This window comes from Oryctolagus cuniculus, chromosome 21 (genome assembly GCF_964237555.1).
Source record: "Oryctolagus cuniculus chromosome 21, mOryCun1.1, whole genome shotgun sequence".
In the NCBI taxonomy this organism is placed as follows: Eukaryota; Metazoa; Chordata; class Mammalia; order Lagomorpha; family Leporidae; genus Oryctolagus; species Oryctolagus cuniculus.
Window position 1 is genome coordinate 26,847,500 of NC_091452.1, and position 24,904 is coordinate 26,872,403.

Consider the following 24,904-nt stretch of genomic DNA (forward strand, 5'->3'; position numbering starts at 1 on the left):
GATCACAAGGTGCTCCTAATCCACACCGCGATGACCAAAATAAGCCCAACATAAAAAGCCAAGACTCTGTGGCGGATACGTCCCACCTGGAGGGCCTCTGTGGGTGAGACCCAGTGGAAAGAAGCGGCCACCAAAAAAGGAGGTACTTTTCTCTGCTTATGGCCTTGTCTAAACACTGACAGTTTGTGGATTCAAAAGGCCTCCACAGCCTAGGCAGCTCATGTCAAGAGCCTCGAGTGATCGCTTATGTCATACATAAGAGTGTTAATTGTTAAATTAACAACAGGAGTCACTGTGCACTAACTTCTCTCAAAGAGTTGTATTAGGAAACAGCGGTAAAACTTGGTCTCAAAGATTTATTTCATTTTATGGAATTAGGTGGAAGATATTCTTATGTCTCGTAAGTTTTAGCTGTGCCTAAGTATCCAACCCCATTCCTTGCTTTCTAAGGTGCTTCCTTAATTAATGATAAAACTTGCTCTCAAGGACTTACTTTCTCCTAATGTATTATGTGGAGGATATTCTTACGTCTCCTAAGTTATAGTTGCATCTAAGTGCTTGCAAAAGATGCATCATTCTTGGGGGCCTCTCAAATAAATAAATAAAAATCTTAAAAAAAATAAAAATGAGGGTGCTGTGATGGTTACCCCTGAGGAGCAGGTGAGCCCCTGAGCAATACAAGGACGTCCCAAAGGCAGGCCCTGGGAGACAGCCCCAGCAGGGGACCCCGGCAGCTCGACTCTGAGCCCTTCCTAGGTCCTCAGAGTTAGGCAGGCTCCAGAAGCCGCTCTCACCCACAGAGGAGGTATCCTCATATACACTCTTACAAAGCCTGGACAGAGTGGCCAGGCAGAACCGGGATGGATTCCTGAGACACAGAACCAGGAATCCAGGCCGCGTGGGTAGTAAAGGACAGTCTGACCTACTTGGAAGGTAACCAGACTGCAGGTTTGGCAGTGACGTGGCTGGGGACTTCGGAAAATCGGTAAGCACCCAACCAGTTGCACCTATGCAAGCAGAGCACTGCTGAGCCTGGGGTGCGGGGTGGCCCGAGCACCACCCTCACTCGACTCTAGCTGTGTGTGTCCCCTGGGGGCTCAGCTGCCAACACACCCCCATGCTTCCCCACAGTCGGCTGGCTACAGCACCACACCAGGAGCCTCACAACATGCTCTCCAAAAGACAGCCCTAACTGTTGCGGCCCACACACCACCACGCCAGCCGTTCGTCCACAGGACCCCCAGGGTGGAGAGAGCAACCCCCCATCCACTCACCCACCCCACACGCTGTTCTCCAGGTTCAGAAGCCCCTGCCACATCACCCTCACTGGGCCACCCAGGAAACAGACCTGCTTTTGAACGGACAGCACAGATACGCAGCCCTGACCAAGCCACATAGAGGGCCAGGGAGCTAAGGGCCCAGTGAGCAGGAGCCCACGTGCTCATCTCCTCCATCAGGTGACCAGAGTCCTGCACAAGGGCCACTGAGCCGTGAAGACTTTGACCTTGACACGGAGAGGAATCTCAGTCTTTTTAGAGATCCTATCTGCATGACAACTGTCACTATCTTCCACATCCTCACACAGAAGACAGGAAGAGCTCAACCGTGCACAGAAATTGAAAGCCTAGCTCTGAATCTTAGAGATAGAGAGAAAGGAGTGGGTATGGTGGTGCAGCAGGGTAAGCCACTGATCGGGGCGCCCACATCCTGCACCAGGGAAGCGACCGGGATCAGTCCCACTCCCACTTCTCAACCAGCTTCCTCTACTACGTAGCCTGGGAGGCAACAGAGGACGGCCCAAGGGCTTGGGTCCCTGCCACCCACAAAGGGGAACCGGATGCCGCTCCGAGCTCCTGGCTCCTGGTTTCGGCCTGGGCCATTCCTGGCCGTTGTGGGCATTTGGGGAGGGAACCAACAGATGGAAGATCCGTCAGGTGCTTTCTCTCCCTCTCCCACACCATCTTTCTCTCCTCTCCCTGTGCCTTTCAACTAAGTAGATAAACACAACTTGCACTAAGGAAGCAAGGGGATGGGGGAGCCTTCGGCCATGGACAAGGAGGCCGGCTTACAACGTCCCCAAGAGCCTCACCTGGGTCCAGACACATGAACTTGCAGCACTCCTTGGGGTCCTTGCGGTACTGCTGGCAGCCCTGGGGCCGCTCACAGAGGGCGGCCACGCACATCTCAGGCTCCCCTCCGTGACAGGTGCAGCTCAGGCACGGGTCATCCCCCTTGGGGGTGAAATAGAATCCTTCGTCCACCACATTGTCCTTGATGTCGACACACGTCTGACCTGCAGGGGCACACGTGCACAGAAGTCTGCGTTACGGGCGAAAGGAGCCGAGACCCTCTTGCCTGGGCCTGGGCCTCGGGGGACAAACAGGGATGCAGAGGAGTCGGCCAGATGGGGCCAGAGTTCTCCCAGGGCTGCCCCATGCACAGGAGTGGGTGTCCAAAAGAGGTCCCTACAGGCAGCAGCACACTGCGAGGCCGAAGCTGCCAGATTTTGAGGCCGAGGCCCCTCTGAAGTGCTCGCCTGCGAGCTGCCCGAGCAGCGTCCTCCCGAGGTCCTCTCTATTCTAAGAGGCGGCTGTTGGGGACACCAGCCATTTTAAAGTCCCAACGTCTAAAGTGAGTTTCCCGAGGAGCTACCAGCTCTGCCTGGGAAGCCCTGAGACACACATGGTCAACTCTGCACAGAACCGGTTTGGGATTGGAGTAGGGGGAAGGGCCATGGCCGGGGCCTATCCTGGGAAGTGAGGGAGTAGTGGGGAACAGGACAGCTACCTGGGAGGGGGCGCGTGCTCGGACAAAGGGATAAGAGAAGGAAGCTGTGTCAGCCTCCAAATGCGGCGGGGATGTCTCACTGAAGACCTCAGAAGCTCCACCATGACGGTCTGTGCTCCCCCCCCCCCCCCGACTTGGCTCAAATTCATGCCACCTGCGTGGTCAGGGGCTCCCAAGGCAAGAAACTCACATAAAATGACTCCTTGCTAAACATGGAGAAAAGAATGAAGAAACGTGAACGCGGTCCCTTACAGAGGAACATGGGACCACATTAACCAACATGTGTGAAGTGGGAGTACCAGGGGCAGAGAGAGGGAAAGCAGCAGAAAGAATGAGAAAAACGAATGCTGAAAATCCCCCAGACCCACTGCAAAGCAACACCTACAACGTGCCAGAAGCTCAACAAGTTTCAAGTGGATAAAAGGCGGAAGACCCCCACGCCGACACGTCGTGGGAGAAATGCCCACAGCCAAAGACTGAGGCCGTGGTGGGCAGTGGGGGTGACGACCCCCAAGTGCTCAGTGAACTCTGGGCAGCCGGGAGCACTGACCCAACCAATAAGTCTGAACAGTGAAGACGAGGCCAGCACCGTGGCTCAATAGGCTAATCCTCCACCTGCGGCGCCGGCACACCGGGTTCTAGTCCCGGTCGGGGCGCCGGATTCTGTCCCGGTTGCCCCTCTTCCAGGCCAGCTCTCTGCTGTGGCCCGGGAGTGCAGTGGAGGATGGCCCAAGTGCTTGGGCCCTGCACCCCATGGGAGACCAGGAGAAGCACCTGGCTCCTGCCTTCGGATCAGCACGGTGCACCAGCCACAGCGGCCATTGGAAGGTGAACCAACGGCAAAGGAAGACCTTTCTCTGTCTCTCTCTCACTGTCCACTCTGCCTGTCAAAAAAAAAAAAAAAAAAAAGAAGAAAGAAAGAAAGAAAGAAAGAAAAGAAAAGAAAAGAAAAGAAAAGAAAAGAAAAGAAAAGAAAAGAAAAGAAAAGAAAAGAAAAGAAAAACGAAGCTGAAGTGAAGACCCTCCCAGACAGACAAAAGTAGGGCTCTCTCTGCTGCTGGTGCACCTGCCTCACAAGAAAGACCCCAGGAAGCTCTCAGGACAAACAAGCAGAGTAGAAGACACGACATAATGCTAAGTCAGTACAGGTGCCTGTTATCTGTCCTTTATTATTTTAAAAAGGATTTTCTAATTTATGTTTAGTTGGAAGGCGGAGGTGAGAAAGAGGGCAGAGGGAGTTGAAGAGACAGACCTTCCATCTGACTACTGGTTCACTCCCCAAATGCCCACAACAGGTAGGGCTGGGCCAGGCCAAGTCAGGAGCCAAGAACTCCCCACAGGTCTACCAGGTAGGTGGCAGGGGCTCAAGTATTTGAGCCATCATCTGCTGCCTCTCAGGGTAAGCATTAGCAGGAAGCTGGACTGGGAACCGAGTAGCCCAGACTCCAACTCTGGTGTGAGAAGGGAGCTACCCAAGCAGCGGCTTCCCCTATTGTACTGTAAGGCCCACTGCTCTCCACCTTTTTATCTGATTTGAAAAGCCACTGTGTCAGACAGCAAAGGGTACAACGTAGCACTGGGTCGACAACCCAACAACAGCACAAAGCAGGTGTGTGAGAACAAAACCAAGCTGGACTAATGAAACTTGACCTAAATCCACACCTCATAAAAAAAAAAAAAAAAAAAGGCCGGCACCGCGGCTCACTAGGCTAATCCTCCGCCTTGCGGCGCCAGCACACCGGGTTCTAGTCCCCGTCGGGGCGCCGGATTCTGTCCCAGTTGCCCCTCTTCCAGGCCAGCTCTCTGCTGTAGCCCGGGAGTGCAGTGGAGGATGGCCCAAGTACTTGGGCCCTGCACCCCATGGGAGACCAGGATAAGTACCTGGCTCCTGCCATCGGATCAGCGCAGTGCGCCGGCCACGGCAGCCATTGGAGGGTGAACCAACGGCAAAGGAAGACCTTTCTCTCTGTCTCTCTCTCTCACTGTCCACTCTGCCTGTCCAAAAAAAAAAAAAAAAAAAAAAAAAATCCAAGCCTCTAAACAGATCATAGTCTTAACTGTGAAATGTAAACCCGGGGCTGGCGCTGTGGCACATGGGGGACCCGGAGGAAGCTCCTGGCTCCAGATCAGCGCAGCTCCAGCCACTGTGGCCAATTGGGGAGTGACCAGCAGATGGAAGACCTCTCTCTCTCCCTCTCTCCCTCTCTCCCTCTCTCTCTCTCTCTTGCCTCTCCTCTCTCTGTGTAACTCTTTCAAATAAAATCAATAAATCTTTAAAAAAAAAAAAAAAAAAAGGAAAGAAAATAAAATAAAAAGAAACATAACCCAGGAGAGTTAGGACATCTGCCTCCCTCCCACACCAGGGCACCAGGGCTCACGTCTCATCTCCAGCTCCTGATCCCAGCTTCTCACCAAAGGACACTCTGCCAGGTTCCTTACTTTCGGTCCACACTTCCAACTCAAGACCCACCAGGCAAAGCCTCGAACCACTCACTGAGTGCAGCCTGCCTCTAGTCAGCCTCCTTCCAGGCAGGCCGTGGGGGCCTGGGAACAGACTTTGTGCTGGGCCTACTTCTAGCTGGAAGAGCAGCAGAAGCACTTCGGAAGGTCCCACTATAGAGGCCCAGGGCATGGCGCCACCCACGGATGACGCATAAGCACCAGCAGGCAGACAAATGCCGGTCAAAGTCGCAGTGGAAGGGCCGGCGCAGCTGAGCTAAGAAGCCACTGCCCTCAACACCAGCATCCCATATGAGCACCAGTTCCTATCCCAGCTGCTCTCCTTCTCACCCAGCTCTCTACTAATGTACCTGGGAAAGCAGCAGAAGATGGCCCAAGTGCTTGGGCTCCTTCCACCTGACGTGGGAGACCCAGGTGGAGTTCCTGGCTCCTGGTTGTGGCCTGGCCCAGCCCTGGCTGTTGCAGATTTGGGGGGTGAAACAGCTGGTCGTAGATCTCAATCTCTCTCTCTCTCTCTCCCTTTCTATCTTTCTCTCCCTGCCTTTCAAATAAATACAACTTTAAAAGATAAAAAAGGCACAATAAATGATGGTTTAGAGAATTGCCAGGGTCAGACTCTCTGAGATGGGGCCCAAAAGGAAGATGGACAGAGGAGGATAGAGCAAACATCAAGAAAAACCCTCTGGCAGAGTGAGCACGAGCCTGGTGGCTCGGAGGTCGGTTAAGACACCTTCACCCCTCATCAGAGTGCCTGGGTTCAATACCCAGCTCCAACTTCTAATTCCAGCTTCCTGCTAGTGCAGACCTCCAGGAGGGCAGCAAGTGATGGTCCAAGTAGCTGGGTCCCTGCCACCCACATGGGAGACCTGGACTGAGTTCCTCGTTCTCAGCTTTGGCCCCACCCAGCATCAGCCATTGTGGGAATCTGAGGGGTGAACAAGTAGATGGAGTTCTGTCTGTATGTTTGTCTCTTTCTCTGCCTATCTGCCTCTCAAAAAAATAAGTAATTTTTAAAATTAAAAAAAAAAAAAAGAGGGGCCAGCACTGTAGTACAGCAGGTTAAAGCCCTGGCCTGCAATGCCAGCATCCCACATGGGTGCTGGTTCCAGTCCTGGTTGCTCCACTTCCAACCCAACTCCCTGTTAATGTGCCTGGGAAGGCAGTGGAAGATGGCCCAAGTGCTTAGGCCCCAGCACCCACATGGGAGATCCAGAAGAAGCTCCTGGCTCCTGGCTTCGGATTGGCTTAGCTCCAGCCATTGTGGCCATTGGGCAACGAACCACCAGATGGAAGACCCCTCTCTCTCTCAATATTTCTCTTTCTCTCACTTCTCTCTGTAACTCTTTCAGATAAATAAAATAAATCTTTAAAAAAAATTTAAAAAAGAAAAACCACCTGCCAAACCAACACCACCCCAAACAGAAGGCACTGCTAATAGGCATGAAGCCGGGAATGCACTAAGGTTAACCACAGAGCCAAATGTGTGCAAACCCTGCCCAAGTTAATACCTCTCACTGGACTCACGACCTGCCTGACAGTGGTTCGAGTCCTGGCTGCTCCACTTCCAATCCAGCTCCCTGCTAATGGCCTGGGAAAGCAGTGGAAAAGGGCCCAAGTGCTTGGGCCCCTGCACCCACATGGGAGACCCAGAAGAAGCTCCTAGCTCCTGGCTTCGGATCAGAGCAGCTCTGGCTGTTGTGGCCCTTTAGAGGGTGAACCAGCGGATGGAAGATCTCTCTCTTTCTCAGCCTATCCCTCTCTCCATAACCCCACTTCTCAAATAAACCTAAAAAAAAAAAAAAAAAAAAAAAAACCTGCCTAAAATAGGGCCTGGAAGAAGGAGGTGCAGCCATTTGCAAGAACCACAACTGCTAAACCTGGTCCCTCCTACGCTGTACAAGATGTCTGACTTCTAACCAAAAAAAATAAAAAAAAATAAAAAACAAAAAAACAAAACAAAAAAAAAACAGAAAAGCACAACACTCCAGAGACAAAAAAAAAAAAAAATCAACAGGGGACGGCGCTGTGGCATAATGGGTAAAGCCGCCACCTGCAGTGCCAGCATCCCATATGGGCACCAGTTCAAGTCCCAGCTGCTCCACTTCTGATCCAGCTCTCAGCTACAGCCTGGGAAAGCAGTGGAAGATGGCCCAAGTGCTTAGACCCCTGCACCCATGTGGGAGACCTGGAAGAAACTTCTGGCTCCTGACTTTGGACTGGCCCAGCTCCAGCCATTGCAGCCATTTGGGAAGGGAACCCATGGATGAAAGACAGACCTCTCTCCTTCTCTTTCTCCCTCTCTCTCTCTGCCTCCACCTCTCTGTAATTCTGCATTTCAAATAAATAAAGGAATCTTTAAAAAAAAGAGAGAGAGATCAACAAAACCAAAACCAGATGAGACACTGAAAGACTCACCCGATAGAAAATTTAAAACGACTATGACTATTAACATGTTGAAATCACTAATGGTCCACAGTATCTCCAGGGTCAGAAAAATATAAATATATGCAGAAAGAGTAAATAATGAAAGCAAATGTGGCAAAACAGAAAGGGACCCTGAGTGGAGGTGCCTTGTACAACTACTGCTACATTTCTCTAGCTCTGAAATTGTATCTACACCATGAGTCACAAGTCTCCCTGGCCCCTGGCCCACATGGTTCCACAAGATACAGTCTAGCAAACATGCAAAGGCAAAATTATCTTCGCCTTGTACAAACAGATTTAGAGAATGTTAGAAGACAATGTTTTCCAACTCACATCATAAAACAAATACAAATGTGACAGAAACAGGAGACAAGCTCTCTTCTTAACAGAGCTGCAAAAAATCCTAGACAAAATACCAGCAAGCTGTACTCAGCAGTATAATACATACAAACCCCTGAGGAGAGCATACTAGTCAGCTTTTCCTCACTTTAAAATACCCGAGAGGAACCCCAGAGGGGAGGTGTGTGGTCTGGAGGTTCACAGTCCAAGATGGGGCAAGTCCCACTGGTCTGGCATCTGCGGGAGGCAGGCAAGGGCACCACGTGTACAGGGAACCATCAGGTGGCCATGCAGGAAGCAGGGCGACACAGCAGGCACGCTCGTTCCACCTCCACGTGTCTCCCTTACAAAGCTGTCCCCACTGCAGCAACCCAATCTAATCCAATCACTTTCCCAAAGGCCCTATCTTCAGAAGCCCTAATGGGATCAAGCCTCCCCCTAATCCATCAACTGTAGCATTAATCCATTGGCCATTCACAGAAAACTTTGGGGTTTCACTGTCTGCATGCATTCAGGGAGCCAAATCCAGCTCAATCCGTACCAGATGGCTTAACACTAGAAAACCTATTAAGGCACACTAGGAAATGCACAGATCAAAGAAAAAAATCACATAAACCCCAATAAATGCAGAAAAAGCACCTAATAAACATTGCTATTTTTGTCATGTGACTACTCCCAGCAAAATGGGAATGGGATGGTACCTAGCCCTCACAAAGGCATGTTCCCAAGTCCTATAGAAAACATTCTATTTAATGCCAACACACGACCATCATTCCATTCTAAGCTGGCTGGGAAGATCACCAGGCTCAACACCCCCCCTTCTAATCAACACGGTCCTGGAGATTCAGTAAGAAAAGGGAAAGTTGAGAAATAAAGTCAGAGATTTGCAGAACAAACACAAAGAACATTAGGAGAACCACCGACTAAAATCCTGACGAGGGAGCTGATGAAACTCATCCTGAAACTCAACAGAAACAGGCCAAGAGGAGGCGATGCGGGAGGCAGGAAGCAGGCAGAGAAAGTGGCAACGCCGCTGCCAAGACCTACGGCAGGGCCGGCACGCAGGCTGCAGCACGGAGTCTGGCACGGCTCCGATGTGCACACCCACAGGGGAGGCAGAGCAGGTGCAGAGGTCATTAGCTGAAACCAGACTCCTGCCGTGGTGGCCAAGGCCGAGTGCAGCTCCCCAGAGAGAGACAGGGTGGAGGCGGGGAGCCCCGTCCTGGTCACAGCACAGCAGGAGCATCATGCACACCCCCCTCCCCGCCCGAGCTCATGGAGACCTGCATGTGGAATCTGGGCAAAGAGCTGGCAGAGGGACAAGGGAAGACTCTGGCCGCTACAGACTGGGGAGGCAGGGGCACAGTGCAGACAGGCAGAGAGAGAAGCTGGCACAAAGAGGCAGAGGGACCCCAGTGCGCGCAGAGGGAGGGCCGAGGGATGCAGCTCCCCAGAGACGCCACAGCACGGGCAAATCCCTAAGTCACCAGTGCCACCTCGTCTCCTAGCAACACTGAAGCGGGCAGGGCAGGAATTGCCATCTCCAGATGGAACAGAGCAACGGGGCCCCAGAGCCGCCGCCCAGGCCACAGAGCTACCCGTGGGCCAGGGGGCGCGTGAGGCCAGGACGGCATCCCAGGCAGGCCCGCTCCCAGGCACTTACTTCTTTTGCACAGAAACGAGGACTTCTCGTAGCAGCTCTCGGCGTGCCAGCTGTGCAGGTCGTGGTGCCGCAGGGTGGGGAAGTGGAAGCACTGCAGCTGGGCGCAGAACACGCCGTCGCTCTCAGACATGGCCGAGGTGAGGCTGGGGTTGGGGGGCAGGAACACCTCCGAGGAGCCTGTCGGGGGACACAGAAGCGGGCGCCCATGGCGACACAGCCTCGGCAGTCGAGTCACGCACGGGCCACAGGGCTCCTGGAGGCTAACCCGACCCGGGTCACTGGCAATAAGAACACAACCTCTGCCTGGAAGCGGAACAATGAATGGACACCTCACGCTCCCGTCTACTAACGTACAATGCAGCTCGCCGCCTCACCAAGACCCCCACGCCACTGGGAACCGCCTCCCCCTGCACCAAGCACGCAGCGCAGTCTACAAAGAGCTGGCATGTCTGGGTGCAGCCTCAGCCCGTGGGCACAGGGAGGCATGATCCCCAGCCAGCGTGGGAGGACTGGCTTCCAGGAGGTACCAGGGCCTGCAAGATCCATTCCTACCTGGCCGGCACAGCCACCAGGGACAACTGTGCACACGGCCTCTGCCCTTCCTCCCAACCATTCCACCGAGCCCTCTGTAAGCAGCCCCTGGTTTCCCACAGAGCCCCCTTCACCTGAGAGCTCCCTTCCCCTTTTAAAATAGATTTCTTCACTGACTTATTTTTCCATGGGCTAAGTAAGGAAGAGGTTCATCCCAAACTTTAAAAAAAAATGACGAAGTCTTCAACACCAAGGTGGGTGCCAGCCCTGCGCTACCCGGCCCACCTGCAGTGCTGAGACGGAAGCACAAGTGACCCCTCAGGGCAGAGTCCTGGGCGTGGTGCCCGCCAGTGACAGAGACCAGACAGGGCCAGGGCAAAGTCAAAGGGTGACTCAGGTAACCAGACTCGGGGCCAGAGCCCCTCATGGCAGTAAACCTGCCCAAGAAGCTACCGGAGGCGAATCTAGGGTGCTGACTGGTGGCCAGCACAGTGGGCACCCCCTGCACTGGGGCTGAGCCCTGAGAGCAAGCTGGGGGAGGCGGGAAGAGGGCAGGGCGAGACTCACAACTGCGAGAAAGGGAGAGCCGGGAAGGGCAGGGCGCAGGGGAACAGGACCCTCTGGCGGCTGCGAGAGGAGACAGGGTGGGCGCCAGCAGGCCAGCACTACAGTGATCAGGTGGATGGAGACCAGGGTGGGGTTAGGGCCTTATCACTGCAAGGCTGGTGACAAGGGACAAGCCCGAGGGATCTGAAAGGGTGCAGGCGCAGGACGCCTTACCTGGCTTCGCTGCAATCACCCCTGCAGATCTCTCTCCAGGGCCAGCCACTGCTGCCTGCACCCAAGAGCACACGCAAGCCGCCTGCCCGCCTGCCTGCCTGCGGCACACCTCCCCCTCCCTGCACGTCTGAGCAGCCACTCCCACCTGCGCGTCTCACCAGCTCCCTCAGCTTGGGAAGACCCTCTCCCCCCACCCCCACTGCCCTACCCAAGTGCCCACTGTTCCTGCAGCACTCACTTTTCTGAGCCTACACAGACCCCCCTTTCCTATCTTGCTGCCTTGGTACCCACAGAACAGCCTGCACAGGGCCCTCTGGACACCTCAATGGAGCCACCAGGGTGCACCCGACCCTGTGGCTGCCTCGGTTCTGGGAACCACAGCCAGACGAGCGGGGTCTCTGTACCGCGCCATCCAGTGGCTGCTAGGCCAGTGTAGTCCCTTCCTGACCACTGGGAGGCTTCTAGATGCTAGGGCCCCAGCCCACAGTCGCACCAGGTCACATCCCTCCCCCAGACACAGCGCCCCAAGTGGAGAGTCTGTGACCACCAAGGACAGGTCACATCTGGAAAGACGTGGCCTGGGGAGGTCCTGACTTCCCTGTCTGTGCCTCAGGTGGGCCCGGCAGTGTGTGTACACATGGGGACCCAAGGGACAAGGAGAAGGCAATGACAGGGAACAAACCTTACAGGGGCAAGTTGTCATATGACATACAGACACATGAACCACACTGTGCGGGTCCACGTTTAGGCTTTAAAATGCTTATCAAGGACAAACAAACCACAAAGTGACGTGGCACCGTTAGCCAAGATAAGAAGCCAAAGGGGCAGCAGGAAACCAGGCACAAGGATCTGAGCTTCTCAAAGTTTTGGCACAGGCGTCCTAAAACCACAGGCCCCGGGTCCTCCAGAGGAGCAGCTCCCAGTCCCCGGGGTGCAGGGGCACCCAGGTGCAGGGCCCTGGCTCCCAGGCCCGCACAGATAGCAGCTGAGCTGAACGCACACAGCCACCCTCCGGGGGAGAGGCCAAGGGAACGAGCTCCAAACTGAAAACCGTGTGCGGGCTGTGGACATGCGCTGAGGGTGGGCGCAGGGCCTGAAAACCTTCAAGGAAAACATGCACTGAAGACACCACGTGCGGGGGTCACAGTTGCACTGCAATACGCAGTCCCCCGGTATGACACGCGGGCCGGCTCTGCCACCTTCCCCGTAACCCCTGTCTTTCCTTCACCCTGCAGTTTCTCAGCCGACATCTTCGGAAAGGCTTTTGGTGTGGGAAAGTATTACTTCTCCACACACAGAATTAGAGAAAAGGAGCAAAGTGCAGGTTCCGGGCAGTTTCAGCACCGGGCTGCATCCTGCTGTGCCGTTCATCACCCCTCCATGCGCGTGCGCACACACACATCCTAATGTGCACCTGTGCACACAGGGGCACACCCCCTAAAGCCATACAACCACAGTGCCGCCGCCGCGCCCCCCGTCATCCATGCTCAAATTCCCCTAACTGTCCCTGGACCTTCAGGCAGAGACGCTCAAGACCTCAGGAGCAGGGCTTGTCTGCGCGGCCGAAGAGAAACTCCAGCCAGAGGTGGAAGAAGGGCAGCCCGGGAGGCAGGGCCGGAGCAGGGACCCGGCCTCCGACACAGTGCAGACGGCAAGTGCAGAGGACACTGGGCCGGGGCACCGGCACCCGGGCCACAGGCAGGAGCAATGGCTCCTTCGTGCCACCTGGGCGTTTCCGAGCGCTGCAGCAGGAAATTGTTGAAAGCACACACACTCACACACACACACACACTCACACTCACACACACGCGCTGCTCACGCGCCCTCGCTCGCGCTCCCAAGCTCGCTCGCTCTCGCTCTCTCTACGCCCCTCCCCCGGCCCCGTTCTCTTCAAGTTTGGATTCTAATTCTGACCTTCTCTGACCTAAAAGGCGAGTCCTTCCTCTCTTGGCTCACATCAGCAGCACATTTTGCACTCCCCAAAGTCCTAACTCGTTCCACAGGAAGACAGTCTGGAAATCCAGCCGGAGCAAGAAGCCCTAGTGAGTTCTGGAGAAGGACCCGGCCCCACACGGGCCAGCACCACCACCACCACCCACAATCTGGAACCCCATCTCCCCACGCCCCGACACCAAGTGCTCTGCAAGGCAGCAGGGCAAGGGTGGAAGGGAAACCCGAGCAACGTGCCCCAGGGCTGGCTGACTCCCCTCACTTTCGAATGCCAACAGCCACCTAGGCTTACCTTTGAATGCCACCTCCCAGCGACCTTCGAAGGAGCGGTTCCGGCCAGTGATGACATACTGGTAGCCCACCCACAGCCTGCAGGGGACAGAGACGGAGAGTCAGAGACCTCAGCACAGGAGAGCCAAACCACGCACAGGTTTCAACAGTGACGCTGAGCTCCAAACACCGTGCTTCTCAAGCCTGAGTAATTTTTTTTTTTTTTGACAGGCAGAGTGGACAGTGAGAGAGAGAGACAGAGAGAAAGGTCTTCCTTTGCTGTTGGTTCACCCTCCAATGGCCGCCGCAGCCGGCGTGCTGCAGCCGGCGCACCGCACTGATCCAATGGCAGGAGCCAGGTGCTTTTCCTGGTCTCCCATGGGGTGCAGGGCCCAAGCACTTGGGCCATTCTCCACTCCCTCCCGGGCCACAGCAGAGAGCTGGCCTGGAAGAGGGGCAACCGGGACAGAATCTGGTGCCCCGACTGGGACTAGAACCCGGTGTGCAGGCGCCGCAAGGCGGAGGATTAGCCTAGTGAGCCGCGGCACCGGCCAAACCTGAGTAATTTTCATTTCACTCATTTATTTTGTTTATTGAGAGGTGGCCAGACAGACACAGGGAGATCTCCCAACTGCTGCTTCACTGCCCAGACGCCTGCGGCAACCAGGCAACGTTGAAGCAGGCTGGAGGGAAGCTACAGGAGCACTGGGAACACAGCCCGGGTCTCCCACATGGGCAGCAGAAATCCAAGTGCTTGAGCCTTCACCTGCTGCCTCCCAGGATGGGCATTAAGGAAGCTGGAATTAGAGACAGAGTTGAAATTCAAACCATCCTAACAGGAACTTAACCACCAGACCAAATGCCTGTTGATAAAATGCACTGAAATTCTCAACACACTAGGGGAGAGCAATATGGCACAGCAGTTTAAGCCAGCTGTTCAGGGTACCCGCATCCTATATGGCAGTGCCTGCGTTTGAGTCCTCGCTCTGCTTCCAGTCCAACTTCCTGCTAAGGACTGGGCACCTGTAGGCGATAGCTCCAAATATCTGTGTCCCTACAAGCCATGTGGGAGACCCAGATGGAGTTCCTAGCTCCTGGCTTCAGCATGACCCAGCCCTGGCCAGGCCAGGTAGGCATTTGAGGAGTGAATCAATGGATGTTCCCTCTGTCACTCTGCCTTCCAAATAAATTACAATTTCTTAAATGTCTGTAGGAACTGGAACTTTAAAACAAATTCTTACAAATTCCCTAAATAAATCTTAAAAAAAAAAATTGGGCCAGCATTGTGGTATAGCAAGTAAAGCCACGGCCTGCACTACCAGCATCCCATATGGGCAACCAGCTCATTTGCGGCTGCTCCACTTCCAATCCAGCTCCCTGCTAATGGCCTGGGAAAAGCAATGGAAGATGGTCCAACTGTTTGGTCCCCTGCACCCAAATGGGAGACCTGGAATAAGCTCCTAATTCCTGGCTTTAGCCTGACCCAACCCCAGCCACTGTAGCTATCTGGGAAGTGAACCAACTGATTGAAGATTTCTCTCTCTGCCTCTCCCTCTTTCTCTGTAACTCTTTCAAATAAATAAATAAGTTTAAATAAATAAATAAATAAATAAATAAATCCCCAAGCCAGAAGATTTATCTGACATAACTCCCGCCAAGACTATTCTCATCAGCTGAAAGAAAGCTTTCAAATTTTCAGTCAGACAACCACATTCTTGATGGACATCCGGCTCCATGGATACAACGCTGTGGATGGGTTAAAATCACAGAAATGTATCCTCTCTCTCCAGGGCCGACTCCGGGGGACAGGAATCACTTCTCGGTAAAGAGAGAAGCTCCTGAGGACGAACGCTGTCACATGGCTTAACATCGTGATCGTGGCTTCCTGCGCAATTCCAGCCGGCCCCAGGCGGCAGGGTGCTCCCGAGTGCAGGCCGCACCTGCCCAGTCTGTGCCCTCGCATCCGCTCTCCAGCCCCAGCCCTGGAGACACTCAGCCTGCGCTGGGCACATGCAGCTGCCCTGGGGGAGGGCCACCAGACCCCAGCCCAGGACTCACTTGCGCTGGTCCTTCCAACCAAAGCTCCGCTCGGGCTGGTCCCATTCCTGGGCCAGGACGAAGCGCAGCTCCTGGTCGGTGGAGAAGGTGGCGAGGGAGCCGTTCACACGCTGGCAGGTCTGCGCCGCGTCCCAGTAGTTCTCCCCGCTCAGGTAGACACGGTAGCAGCTGGCCGTGCCTTCATAGTGGTGCCACCCTGTGGGGCACTTCCCTAGGAAACATGAAGAACAGAAGGGGAGTCGACCCCCAAATTAGGACCCCCAACTCCAAATGCAAAATTCTCCACTACATCAGAGAGGGTCAGGCACACCTCAGCAGGAGGAGGAGGAGGAGGAAGAGGTGGTGGCAACAGCCTGGGTACAGCCAAGGAGCCAGCAGGAGCCCTGGCCTCCCAGAGTCTCTCCCGGCAAAGACCTGTCCACCTGCCCTGCCAACAAGGGAAGGCCTGGTGCGACAGTCCAGTTCACCCTGTTAGCAGCACTGGGGCCTGTTTCACAGAATCTGTAACCTCCAAGTGTCAGGATATCTCCTACTAAAACACTCAAGTGGAGGAACATTTTTTTAATTTAGTTGAAAGGCAGAGTTACAGAGAGGCAGAGGCAAAGAGAGAGAGGTCCACTGGTCCACTGGTTCACTCCCCAAGTGGCCACAATGGCCAGAGCTGAGCCAATCTGAAGCCAGGAGCCAGGAGCTTCTTTCAGGTCTCCCACATGGATGCAGGGGCCCAAGGATTTGGGCCGTCTTCTCCTGCTTCCACAGGCCACAGCAGGGAGCTGGATCAGGAGTGGAGCAGCCAGGACTCGAACCAGCACTGCAGGCGGTGCCTTTACCAGCTACGCCATAGCACTGGCCCCGAAACATTTTTTTTAATCAAAGCCAGATGTTTAAAAAAAAAAAAAAAAGCTGCAACAGAACTAGCTCCTTAGAGGCTCTGTTCACACTCCTGTGCCTCACCCCAGGAGGCCAGACTGGAGGACGAGCCTAGGTGTGGCCAAGGTGTACTGCACTGCACCCGAATGTCCCATCTCTCTCTCTCTGCCTGCTCAAAAGAGCAAGACCTGTGGCTCCATGGAATGATTATGGGAAGGAGGTGGTGGCCTGCTGGGCTGCTGAGTCGCGCGGGCAGCACCCTGGACAGCGCCTCCTGCTCCCCATCTGCCCTCTCCCCCACCAGGGCCTGAGCGCACAGTCGGGAAGGCGCAGGGCAGCATATACAGCCCAGGCCTGCTGAGCAGAGAGTCAAGTGGCGTTCGCTGTGCATTCCCTAAGTGGCCACAACAAGGCCACTCAGCCTGACCACACTCCCAACAGGTGGCAGCCCCATCCAGGGATGGCTCCAAGAGGAGTCCGAGCCACGAGGAGCGTGACAGGACAGCTGACTGCCCAGGGTCTCATGGCTGACAGAGCCGGGGCCTGTGGAGGGCCCTCTGCAGCCACCCGGCTCAAGAGTGGGCACAAGTGTCCAGGCTGAGCGCCGCCATGAGCAAGCAGACCCTGCCGCACAAGCGTCCTCCGGCCTGCCTGCTGCCACTCCCCGCACCCAAGTGTGGCCCCACGCCCCCACGTCTCTGCTCAGGACAGCTGTCCCTCCCCTCAGTGTTCCCTAGCTCCAGCTGCTCCTCTAACTTCTGAATGCTGCAGGGGGTTCATTAAACAACCAGTTCCCTAAGAAAGCCGTAAGAAGTCAGCCTTCCCACCCCATCAGCTGGAGCGACCCTCCCAGGGCCCATTTCTCCGTCCATGAAGGCAATCAACACACTACAGGACCTTCAAGGGCCAGTGCCAGCCAGCCCCAAAAGGCAGTCATCTTGGGCAAAAAGCAGCCTGGCTCCACAGCCCAGGTACCCGTCTCGTTTCACCATCTGGACGCCAGCTGACAAGGAGTGGGGCACTGCAGCCTCAACTCCTGCCCCCCACCCCCGCCCCAGCGGCTTTCAGACCAAGCCCTCCCACTGAGAATGAGCAGGCTGGCTACACAGTGCCACAGCAGGGCAGGTCTGCAACTTACTGCTGAAGCGCACGGGCTGCGCCACGTTCACCGCGTGGAAGTGTGTGGCGTCGCCTCCTCGGGCTCGCCCCTGCCGCGGATCCACAGCCTCCTTCCCATGGTACGGACGCACTTCCCCGGTCACTTCTGAAAGCAAAAGGAGAGAGGTGCACTGTGAACCCTGCTCAGGCAGCCACAGGAGCCCATGCCACAGGTGCCTACTTCAAATACTGCCCGTTCAGACTTCCGGGGGCTGGAAGCGCCAGGGAGGAGGCACCACAGCAGAGTCCACTGATGGAGGTTTTCTTCAGAACCCTAGAAAACACTGGGGGATGCCAAATGAGTCACGCATGCTTCTCACATTAGGGCAGGGCTGGCTTGCAGAGAGTTAAGCCACTGTTTGCAATGCTGGCATCCCAAGCTGGAGTCAGTTCAAGTCCCAGGGACTGTTACTTCCAATCCAGCTTCCTGCGAATGCAGGACAGGCAGCAGAGGATGGCCCAAGTGCGTGGGCCCCAGCAACTCATGTGGGAGTCCAGGATGGAGTTCCTGGCTCCCGGCTTCCGCCTGGCCCAGACCTGGCTGCTGCAGCCATCAGGGGAGTGCACCAGTGAATGGACCCTCTCTCTCTGCCACTCACTCTTTCAAGTAAAGAAAGAAATCCTACAAAAGGGATCATGCCTTGGTATCCCCCATTTCTTAATGACTACATGAAAGGGGTCTCTCCCCTGCACTGCATCTCCCAACAGGCAACTGCTGACACAGCAAAGGCCAGGGCACTTCTGCCGGCATCTCTAGCAGCCCCAGCCTCCGGGCAAGGGAGCTCTTTCCAGAGCCCAGGCTGCCCTCCCCCACACGGGCCTGGGAGCCCCCTGTTGGTGCGAAGTGAGGACCTGTCTGCCCAGCTGCCTGCTAGTCCCTCCAGGCTGCATAGGTCTCCAGACCAGGGCCTCAGTATGTTCCAATCTGCCTCTTGGACCTGCAAAGGCCCTGGTGCACCGTGGGAAGGTGTGAACAGGAAGCCAAAGATGGAAGAATAATTGTAGCATTTCAAAAATATTTATTTGTTTTTTTATAAAAATATTTATTTATTTATTTGAGCAGTAGAGTTACAAACAGTGAAAGGGAGAGACAGAAAGGTCTTCCATACGTTGTTTCACTCACCAAATGGCCACAACGACCAGAGCTGAGCTGATTCAAAGCCAGGAGCAGGAGTTACCTCCAGGTCTCCCACATAGGTTCAGGAGCCCAAGCACTTGGGCCATCTTCACTGCCTTCCTAGGCCACAGCAGAGAGCTGGATCAGAAGAGGAGCAGCTGGGACTAGAACTGGCGCCCATATGGGATACCAGCGCCACAGGCAGAGGACTGACCTGAGCCACAGCACTGGCCTATTTATTTTTATTTGAAAGGCCGAGAGAAAAATATCTTCCATCTGTGGTCCACCCTGGAAATGCCCACAGCCAGGGCTGGCCAGGTTCAGGGTCCCAGAACTCCATCCCAGTCTCCCACAGGGTAGCAGGGACCTGAGTCATCAGCTGGTGTCTCCCAGGGTGTTCATCAGCAGGAAGCTGGATCAGAAGTAGAGTGGGGACTTGAACCCAAGCGTCACCAGCAGCATGCTACTGTCACAGCAAACGCCCGCCCCAAAATTCCAGTTTTACATAGAACCATCTGATAAGAAGTCACAAGTCAGTCCCTGGACACCCGTCTCTTGGGAGTCGTCCAACTCTGCTGTGAGAGGGGAGAACCAGGCTCCTTCCTCCTGCAGGTGAGGGGCAGGCAGAGAGGAGGGAGGAGACTGACTCAAGGCCACAGGGCAAGGGAGAGCCAGAGGCAGCCCCGTGCCAGGCTGCTGCCCTCCTGCTCTGCCTGGCGCCGGGGGAAGAAGGGGCCTGCTGCAAGGTCAAGTCGGAAAGGAAACAGACTCAGTGCGCATGGCTGCAGGTGGCCACAGGAGGGGTCTCACTCCTTCAGGCCCACCTGTGACCAAGACTTGACAAGGACTTGACAAGGGAGTGAAAGTGAGGCATGGGGCAGGGCAGCCTCCTGCAAACCACTGCCCCACCTGACAGAAGCTTCCCTGGCCATCTGGTTCTGCTGGTGTCACCGGCTCTGACACTTTTCTTGTACTGAACACTCCACGCTTCTCTTTATTATATGATAAATATTCAATGAGAAATATTTCATAAGACAAAATGCACACACCACGTTAGGGCTTACCTTTCCTGTCCCTTTTTTTTTTCCTATAAAAACCCTTAAAAATACTAGGATTAATAGCACTTTTGATACGCTTGGTAAGCTTAAGACTACTGGGGTTGTTGCTATGGCACAGTGGGTAAAGCTGCCACCTGCAGTGCCAGCAGGTGGCAGTCTTGGCTGCTCCACTTCTGACCCAGCTCTCTGCTGTGGCCTGGGAAAGCAGTGGAAGACAGCCAAGTCCTTGGGCCCCTGCACCCATGTGGGAGGCCGGGAAGAAGTTCCTGGCTCCTGGCTTCAGATCGACCCAGCTCTGGCTGTTGCAGCCATTTGAGGAGTGAACCAGCAGATGGAAGAACCCTCCCTCTCTCCTTGCCTCTGCCTCTCTATAACTCTGCCTTTCAAATAAATAAACTTTTTTTTATTATTATTTATTTTTTGACAGGCAGAGTGGACAGTGAGAGAGAGAGAGAGAGAGAGACAGAGAGAAAGGTCTTCCTTTTACCATTGGTTCACCCTCCAATGGCCGCTGCAGCTGGCGCGCTGCGGCCGGCGCATCGCACTGATCCGATGGCAGGAGCCAGGTGCTTTTCCTGGTCTCCCATGGGGTGCAGGGCCCAAGCACTTGGGCCATCCTCCACTGCACTCCCGGGCCACAGCAGAGAGCTGGCCTGGAAGAGGGGCAACCGGGACAGAATCCGGCGCCCTGACCGGGACTAGAACCCGGTGTGCCGGCGCCGCAGGTGGAGGATTAGCCTATTGAGCCACGGCGCCAGCCAAATAAATAAATAAACTCTTAAAAAAACACTACACAGCAACTTTTCTATCCCCAGACAGGCCGAGCACATGACACTGAATGGTTACGTAGAGCTGTCGATGGGATTCTTCAATCACCCCAACCCCGAGGTCTCAGAGCTGCCTGGGCGTCCCTCCCTTTCCTCCACAGGCTGCGCTGAGCACCTCGGACAGAAGCCTGGGTGTCCCCCACTGACGCTCGCGGCAGCCCAGAACAGGTCACCCGGCTCACATGCAGGGAGCCACTTCCAGGGCTCCTTCTCAGACACATGACGATGATAGCTGCTGTCAGCCTGGGCGTTTCTCTAGCCAAATGTGCAACTTGGGTCTGAGACGGGCCAACACAAGGCCAGGACCTCAGAGGGAGAAGCTGCATCAGGGCACATTCAGGGGACATGATTCGGGGTATCTCACCACCCAGACTGCACTGTGGCAGTAACCTCAGTTACTGCCGCCCCGATGTGAGACAACTGTGGCTGCTCTCTGCCGACACCCAGCACTACAGGGGGGACTGCAAGCGCCCTGTCCTGTGTCCTGATCCATGCCGCCTGCAGCACCCAGTGCTCCGCTCATCGGCGCTGTGACACGAGGGCAGGGTGGGAGGTGGGCAGAGAATGTGCGCTCTTGCTGGAGACGCGAAGCCCATGCTGGGCTTCTGGCGGGCAGCCGGACCTGAGAGCAGAAGCTGAGGAGGCAGGGACAACAGCAGGGCTTCCCGGCTGAGGGGCGAGCTTGGGCAAAGGCCAAAGGCAGGCCGGATTGGAAGACGAGCCCGGGTGCGGCCAAGGTGTGTGGCACTGCAGCCAAATATGCCTGCTCAAGCGAGCAAGACCTGTGGGTCCACTTTGTATCTTGGCCTCTTCCCCAAACCTGGCAGGGCACGTGGCGAAGCTGCTCAGAGAAAGAAGAGATGAATCTGGGGCAGAGGGAAGTGGGGGGAGGGAAGGAGGCGGCAGAGACCGCTGCTCCACCACACGCTCCGCAGAGCAGCTGAGCCCAGCTGACTGTTTGTGGGAAACCATCTGTAGCCTGCGGCTGCCCACGGCTGGGGAGGGGCAGGAAACAGAAGTGAAACCTGCGAGGACAGTAACCAGAAAGCCCGAGTGACAGAGGCAGCTCCTCCGCTGAGCCGGCCTCTCCAGGGCTCAGGTGGCAACCCTGGGCCCTTCTCCTATCCACCCTCTCATCCACTTGTTTATTCAACACCCGCCTCGTGCCTACATGGAAACCCACCAGCAGCACAGAGGGGCCTTGCCACCCAAGGAAGGGAACGGCTTGGCCTGACAGGATGGTGGTGGATGGACAAGGGGGTTCTCTGAGTCGGGGGGGGGGGGGGGGGTTGGCCCACCTCTTGGGAAGTTTCCCCAGGGCAGCTCAGGACACACAGCTGGACACCAGGCCTGCCTCCAGTCCCATGCTGACTCTCGCGTGGCATCAGCCACCCTGCCCCCGCCTCACTCTGCACACCAGGCCCTGTCCCAGGCATGGGGAAATGGGCGAGGACACACCCACCGATGACCCTGCCTCGCTTCCCTTAGCAGAAGGCACGCCCTCCTGGGCTCTTCTTCTAGAACTCCCACCAGCAACGGGATGGAATCAACACCTGACCCCGTGACACAGCCTAATGCCAAGCCCACCCCTGATGTCCTGGAAAGCAGCAGCAACAGGGGCGGCTCTCGGCTCCACAGTCAGGCTGCTCCTCGGTGCTTTCAAGACACAGCTCCGGGGCCGGCGCTGTGGCGCAACAGGTAAAGCACTGCCTGCGGTGCCGGCATCTCATATGGGTGACGAGTTCGACTCCCAACTGCTCCACTTCCAATCCAACTCCCTGCTGATGTGCCTGGGAAAGCAGCAGAGGGTGGAAATGCTTGGTCCCGTACAACTGCGTGGGAGACCCAGAAGAAGCTTCTGGCTCCTCGGGCTTCAGATCAGCCCAGCTCCAGCCATTGCTGCCACTGGGGAGTGAACCAGCAGATAGAAGAACTCTCTCTCTCTCTCTCTCTCTCTCTCTGTGTCTGTCTTTCCTTCTGTCTGCAAATTTGTCTCGCAAATAAATACATAAATAAATCTTTAAAAAGGAAAGAACAGCATCTTCTCTCTCCTCTCTTCAGATGCCCTCACCAAGACTTCCAAGCACGCAGCGCTGCACGCGGCTGACTCGGTACTGAGGGAACTGGCTCAGCAGGACCGGGGGCTCTACCCCAGGGTAGGAGTGGTGCTTAGGGCAGGGGCCGGGGCCTCCTCACCTCACAGCCCAGGCCCATGTTGCTCTGTGTGCTCCATGTGCCCCGGGCCCCGTCACCTCAGCATCACTGGCTGCACCAGGCATGCAGGGACCCTCACAGTGGGAGCTGGGGGAGCTGGAGGGCAGGGGGCCACCAGGGAAGCTGAGTGAGAGGGAGGGCAGTCTCTGGCATGCTTTTCCCCACCGTGTTCAGCTAGGAAGGAAGATTATTTGCAAATAAAGGACAAAAAAATGCGATTCTCACCTAGGTTTCTAGAAATTCAAAAAAAAAAAAAAAAAAAAAAAAAAAAAACCCGCCTGCCCACACAGGGTGTTAGGGCCTATAACCTTTGCAAAAAAAGGAAACCCAGGAGGACTTAAGCCTCTTTAGCACTCTGTTGTCTGAACACACATCCCTCTCGTAATTCAGAGCCAAATCCAGCCAGAAATCACAGCCAAAAATCCAAGCTTACCAAGCCAAGGGGTACCACCTACCAAGCAGAGTTTCTAAACCCAGACAGCCAGAACACAGAAAATTCCTAACGGTGCTGCCACTGTGTCACGTGTGATTGTTAACCTGGCACAGGCTAAGGACCTGCTGCTGGTGGGTGTGCCCCAGGAGCCCATCTGGCTCCATTCTATGAGGATTCTGAAAGTGGTGCTTTCAAAACACCAAGATGAGCATGTTTGTCTTCTCAGTGTATACTCGTGGGGACGATACAGACCCCAGTGCACAAAAACAACTGCCCAAGTTCCAAATTCAAAGTCCACTTCCTCCCGGTTGCTCCTGCGTCGCCCCAGTGGGCACCCAGCATGTGTCCTACCTTCTGCCACAGGGCAACGAGGGCAGCTGAGGTCACCTGGGACCTCACCCACTCAGGCCACACTGGCTTTGTCCACGGCCAGCACAGACACGGAGGAGACTGCCCTCACCATGTGCCCTGGAACAGGACACAGAGCGGGCGGCCTCCTCCGCCCCAGTCTCCGGGCCTAACCCCCACTGCCCTGGGGCATCCTTGCCATTGATTCGTTCCGGGATTTCCCGCAAGCCAACAGGTTTATGCTGCTCTTTCAGTGCTACTCCTCTGAATGTCGGCCCTCCCCTCCCCCCAACTCCTTCCCCACCTTTCAATACAGCAGGATCAATTTCACAGCCAGCAATCCTGAGAGAATGCGAACACCCTCCCCGTGTGAGCATTCCTGCACCTGTGGTCTCTCCTGAACTCTATTACAGTAACAGCAATGGCATTTCTAAAAGGTCACAAGGACAGAGGACCGGAAAGAGGTGGACAAAGTTCAAAAACCTGGAAAGTAGAAAGACAGAGACACTAACTTAGCGAGGGAGACCAGGCAGCAGGACTCGCCTAGGGGACAAGCCGGCTTATGCTGTCCCAGGATCCTGTCCAGTTTAGCACTGGTCAGTCTCAAAACTGTCACTTCAGAAGTCAGTCCTGTAAACTGACTTCAGCCCAGAAAGCTAAGAGGGAAAAATAAGAAATCTGACAATATTTAACAAAACTATACATGCACTGACTTTGGCCCACCAAGTCTACCTTTAAGAATTTATATTGAGGGGCTGGCGCAGTGGCGTAGTGGGTCAGGCTGCTACCTGCACTGTCGGCATCCCACAGGGCCCGGATCCAGCTCTCTGCTATGGCCTGGGAAAGCAGTAGAAGATGGCCCAGGTCCTTGGGCCCCTGCACCCCCATGGGAAGACTCAGAGGAAGCTCCTGGATCCTGGCTTCAGATCGGTATAGCCACCTGCAGCACCAGCATCCCATATGGGCACTGGTTCGAGTCCCAGCTGAGGATGGCCCAAGTGCTTGGGTTCCTGCACCCAAGTGGGAGACCTGGAAGAAGCTCCTGGCTTCAGCCTGGCCCAGCTCTGGCCATTCTGGCCATTTGGAGAGTGAACTCTGCCTTTCAAATAAATAAATCATTAAAAGGGGGAGAGGGGCGCTGGCGCTGTGGCTCAGTAGGTTAATCATCCACCTGCGACACCAGCATCCCATATGGGCACCAGTTCTAGTCCCAGTTGCTCCTCTTCCAGTCCAGCTCTCTGCTATGGCCTGGGAAAGCAGTAGAAGATGGCCCAAGTCCTTGGGCCCCTGCACTCATGTGGGAGACAGGAAGAAGCTCCTGGTTCCTGGCTTCAGATTGGTGCAGCTCCAGCTGTTGCAGTTATCTGGGGAGTGAACCAGCAGACGGAAGACCTTTCTCTGTCTCCTCCCTCTCACTGGCTGTAACTCTACCTCTCAAATAAATAAATTCTTTAAAAAAATGTTTTTTAAAAAAAAAAGGACATTGAAAAATACATCTCCAGCAATTCAAGCATTGGAGGGGTGGGGGGTGGCTGAAGGAATGGCCATAGGTACAAGGTTATTTATCGTGGTGCTTTTGTAATTTTTAATTTATTTATTTGGGAGAGAGACAGACAC

At 55.2% G+C, this 24,904-nt stretch overlaps 1 protein-coding gene across 4 annotated transcripts in view; it reads right to left on the bottom strand.

Annotated features, from left to right (window-relative positions):
• Window positions 1–24,904, bottom strand: part of DGCR2 (DiGeorge syndrome critical region gene 2) — an 83,519-nt gene that overhangs the window by 6,441 nt on the left and 52,174 nt on the right. For 2 of the 4 annotated variants that reach the window (XM_051837253.2, XM_051837251.2), the window contains 5 exons: window positions 17,269–17,396; window positions 15,263–15,480; window positions 13,227–13,303; window positions 9,674–9,850; window positions 2,090–2,293 (listed from right to left, as the gene is read on the bottom strand). In XM_051837253.2, the coding sequence (XP_051693213.1) occupies window positions 2,090–2,293; window positions 9,674–9,850; window positions 13,227–13,303; window positions 15,263–15,480; window positions 17,269–17,396 (804 nt within the window). The remainder of the gene's footprint in view (window positions 1–2,089; window positions 2,294–9,673; window positions 9,851–13,226; window positions 13,304–15,262; window positions 15,481–17,268; window positions 17,397–24,904) is intronic. The other 2 variants (XM_051837255.2, XM_051837252.2) reach the window with 1 other exon arrangement.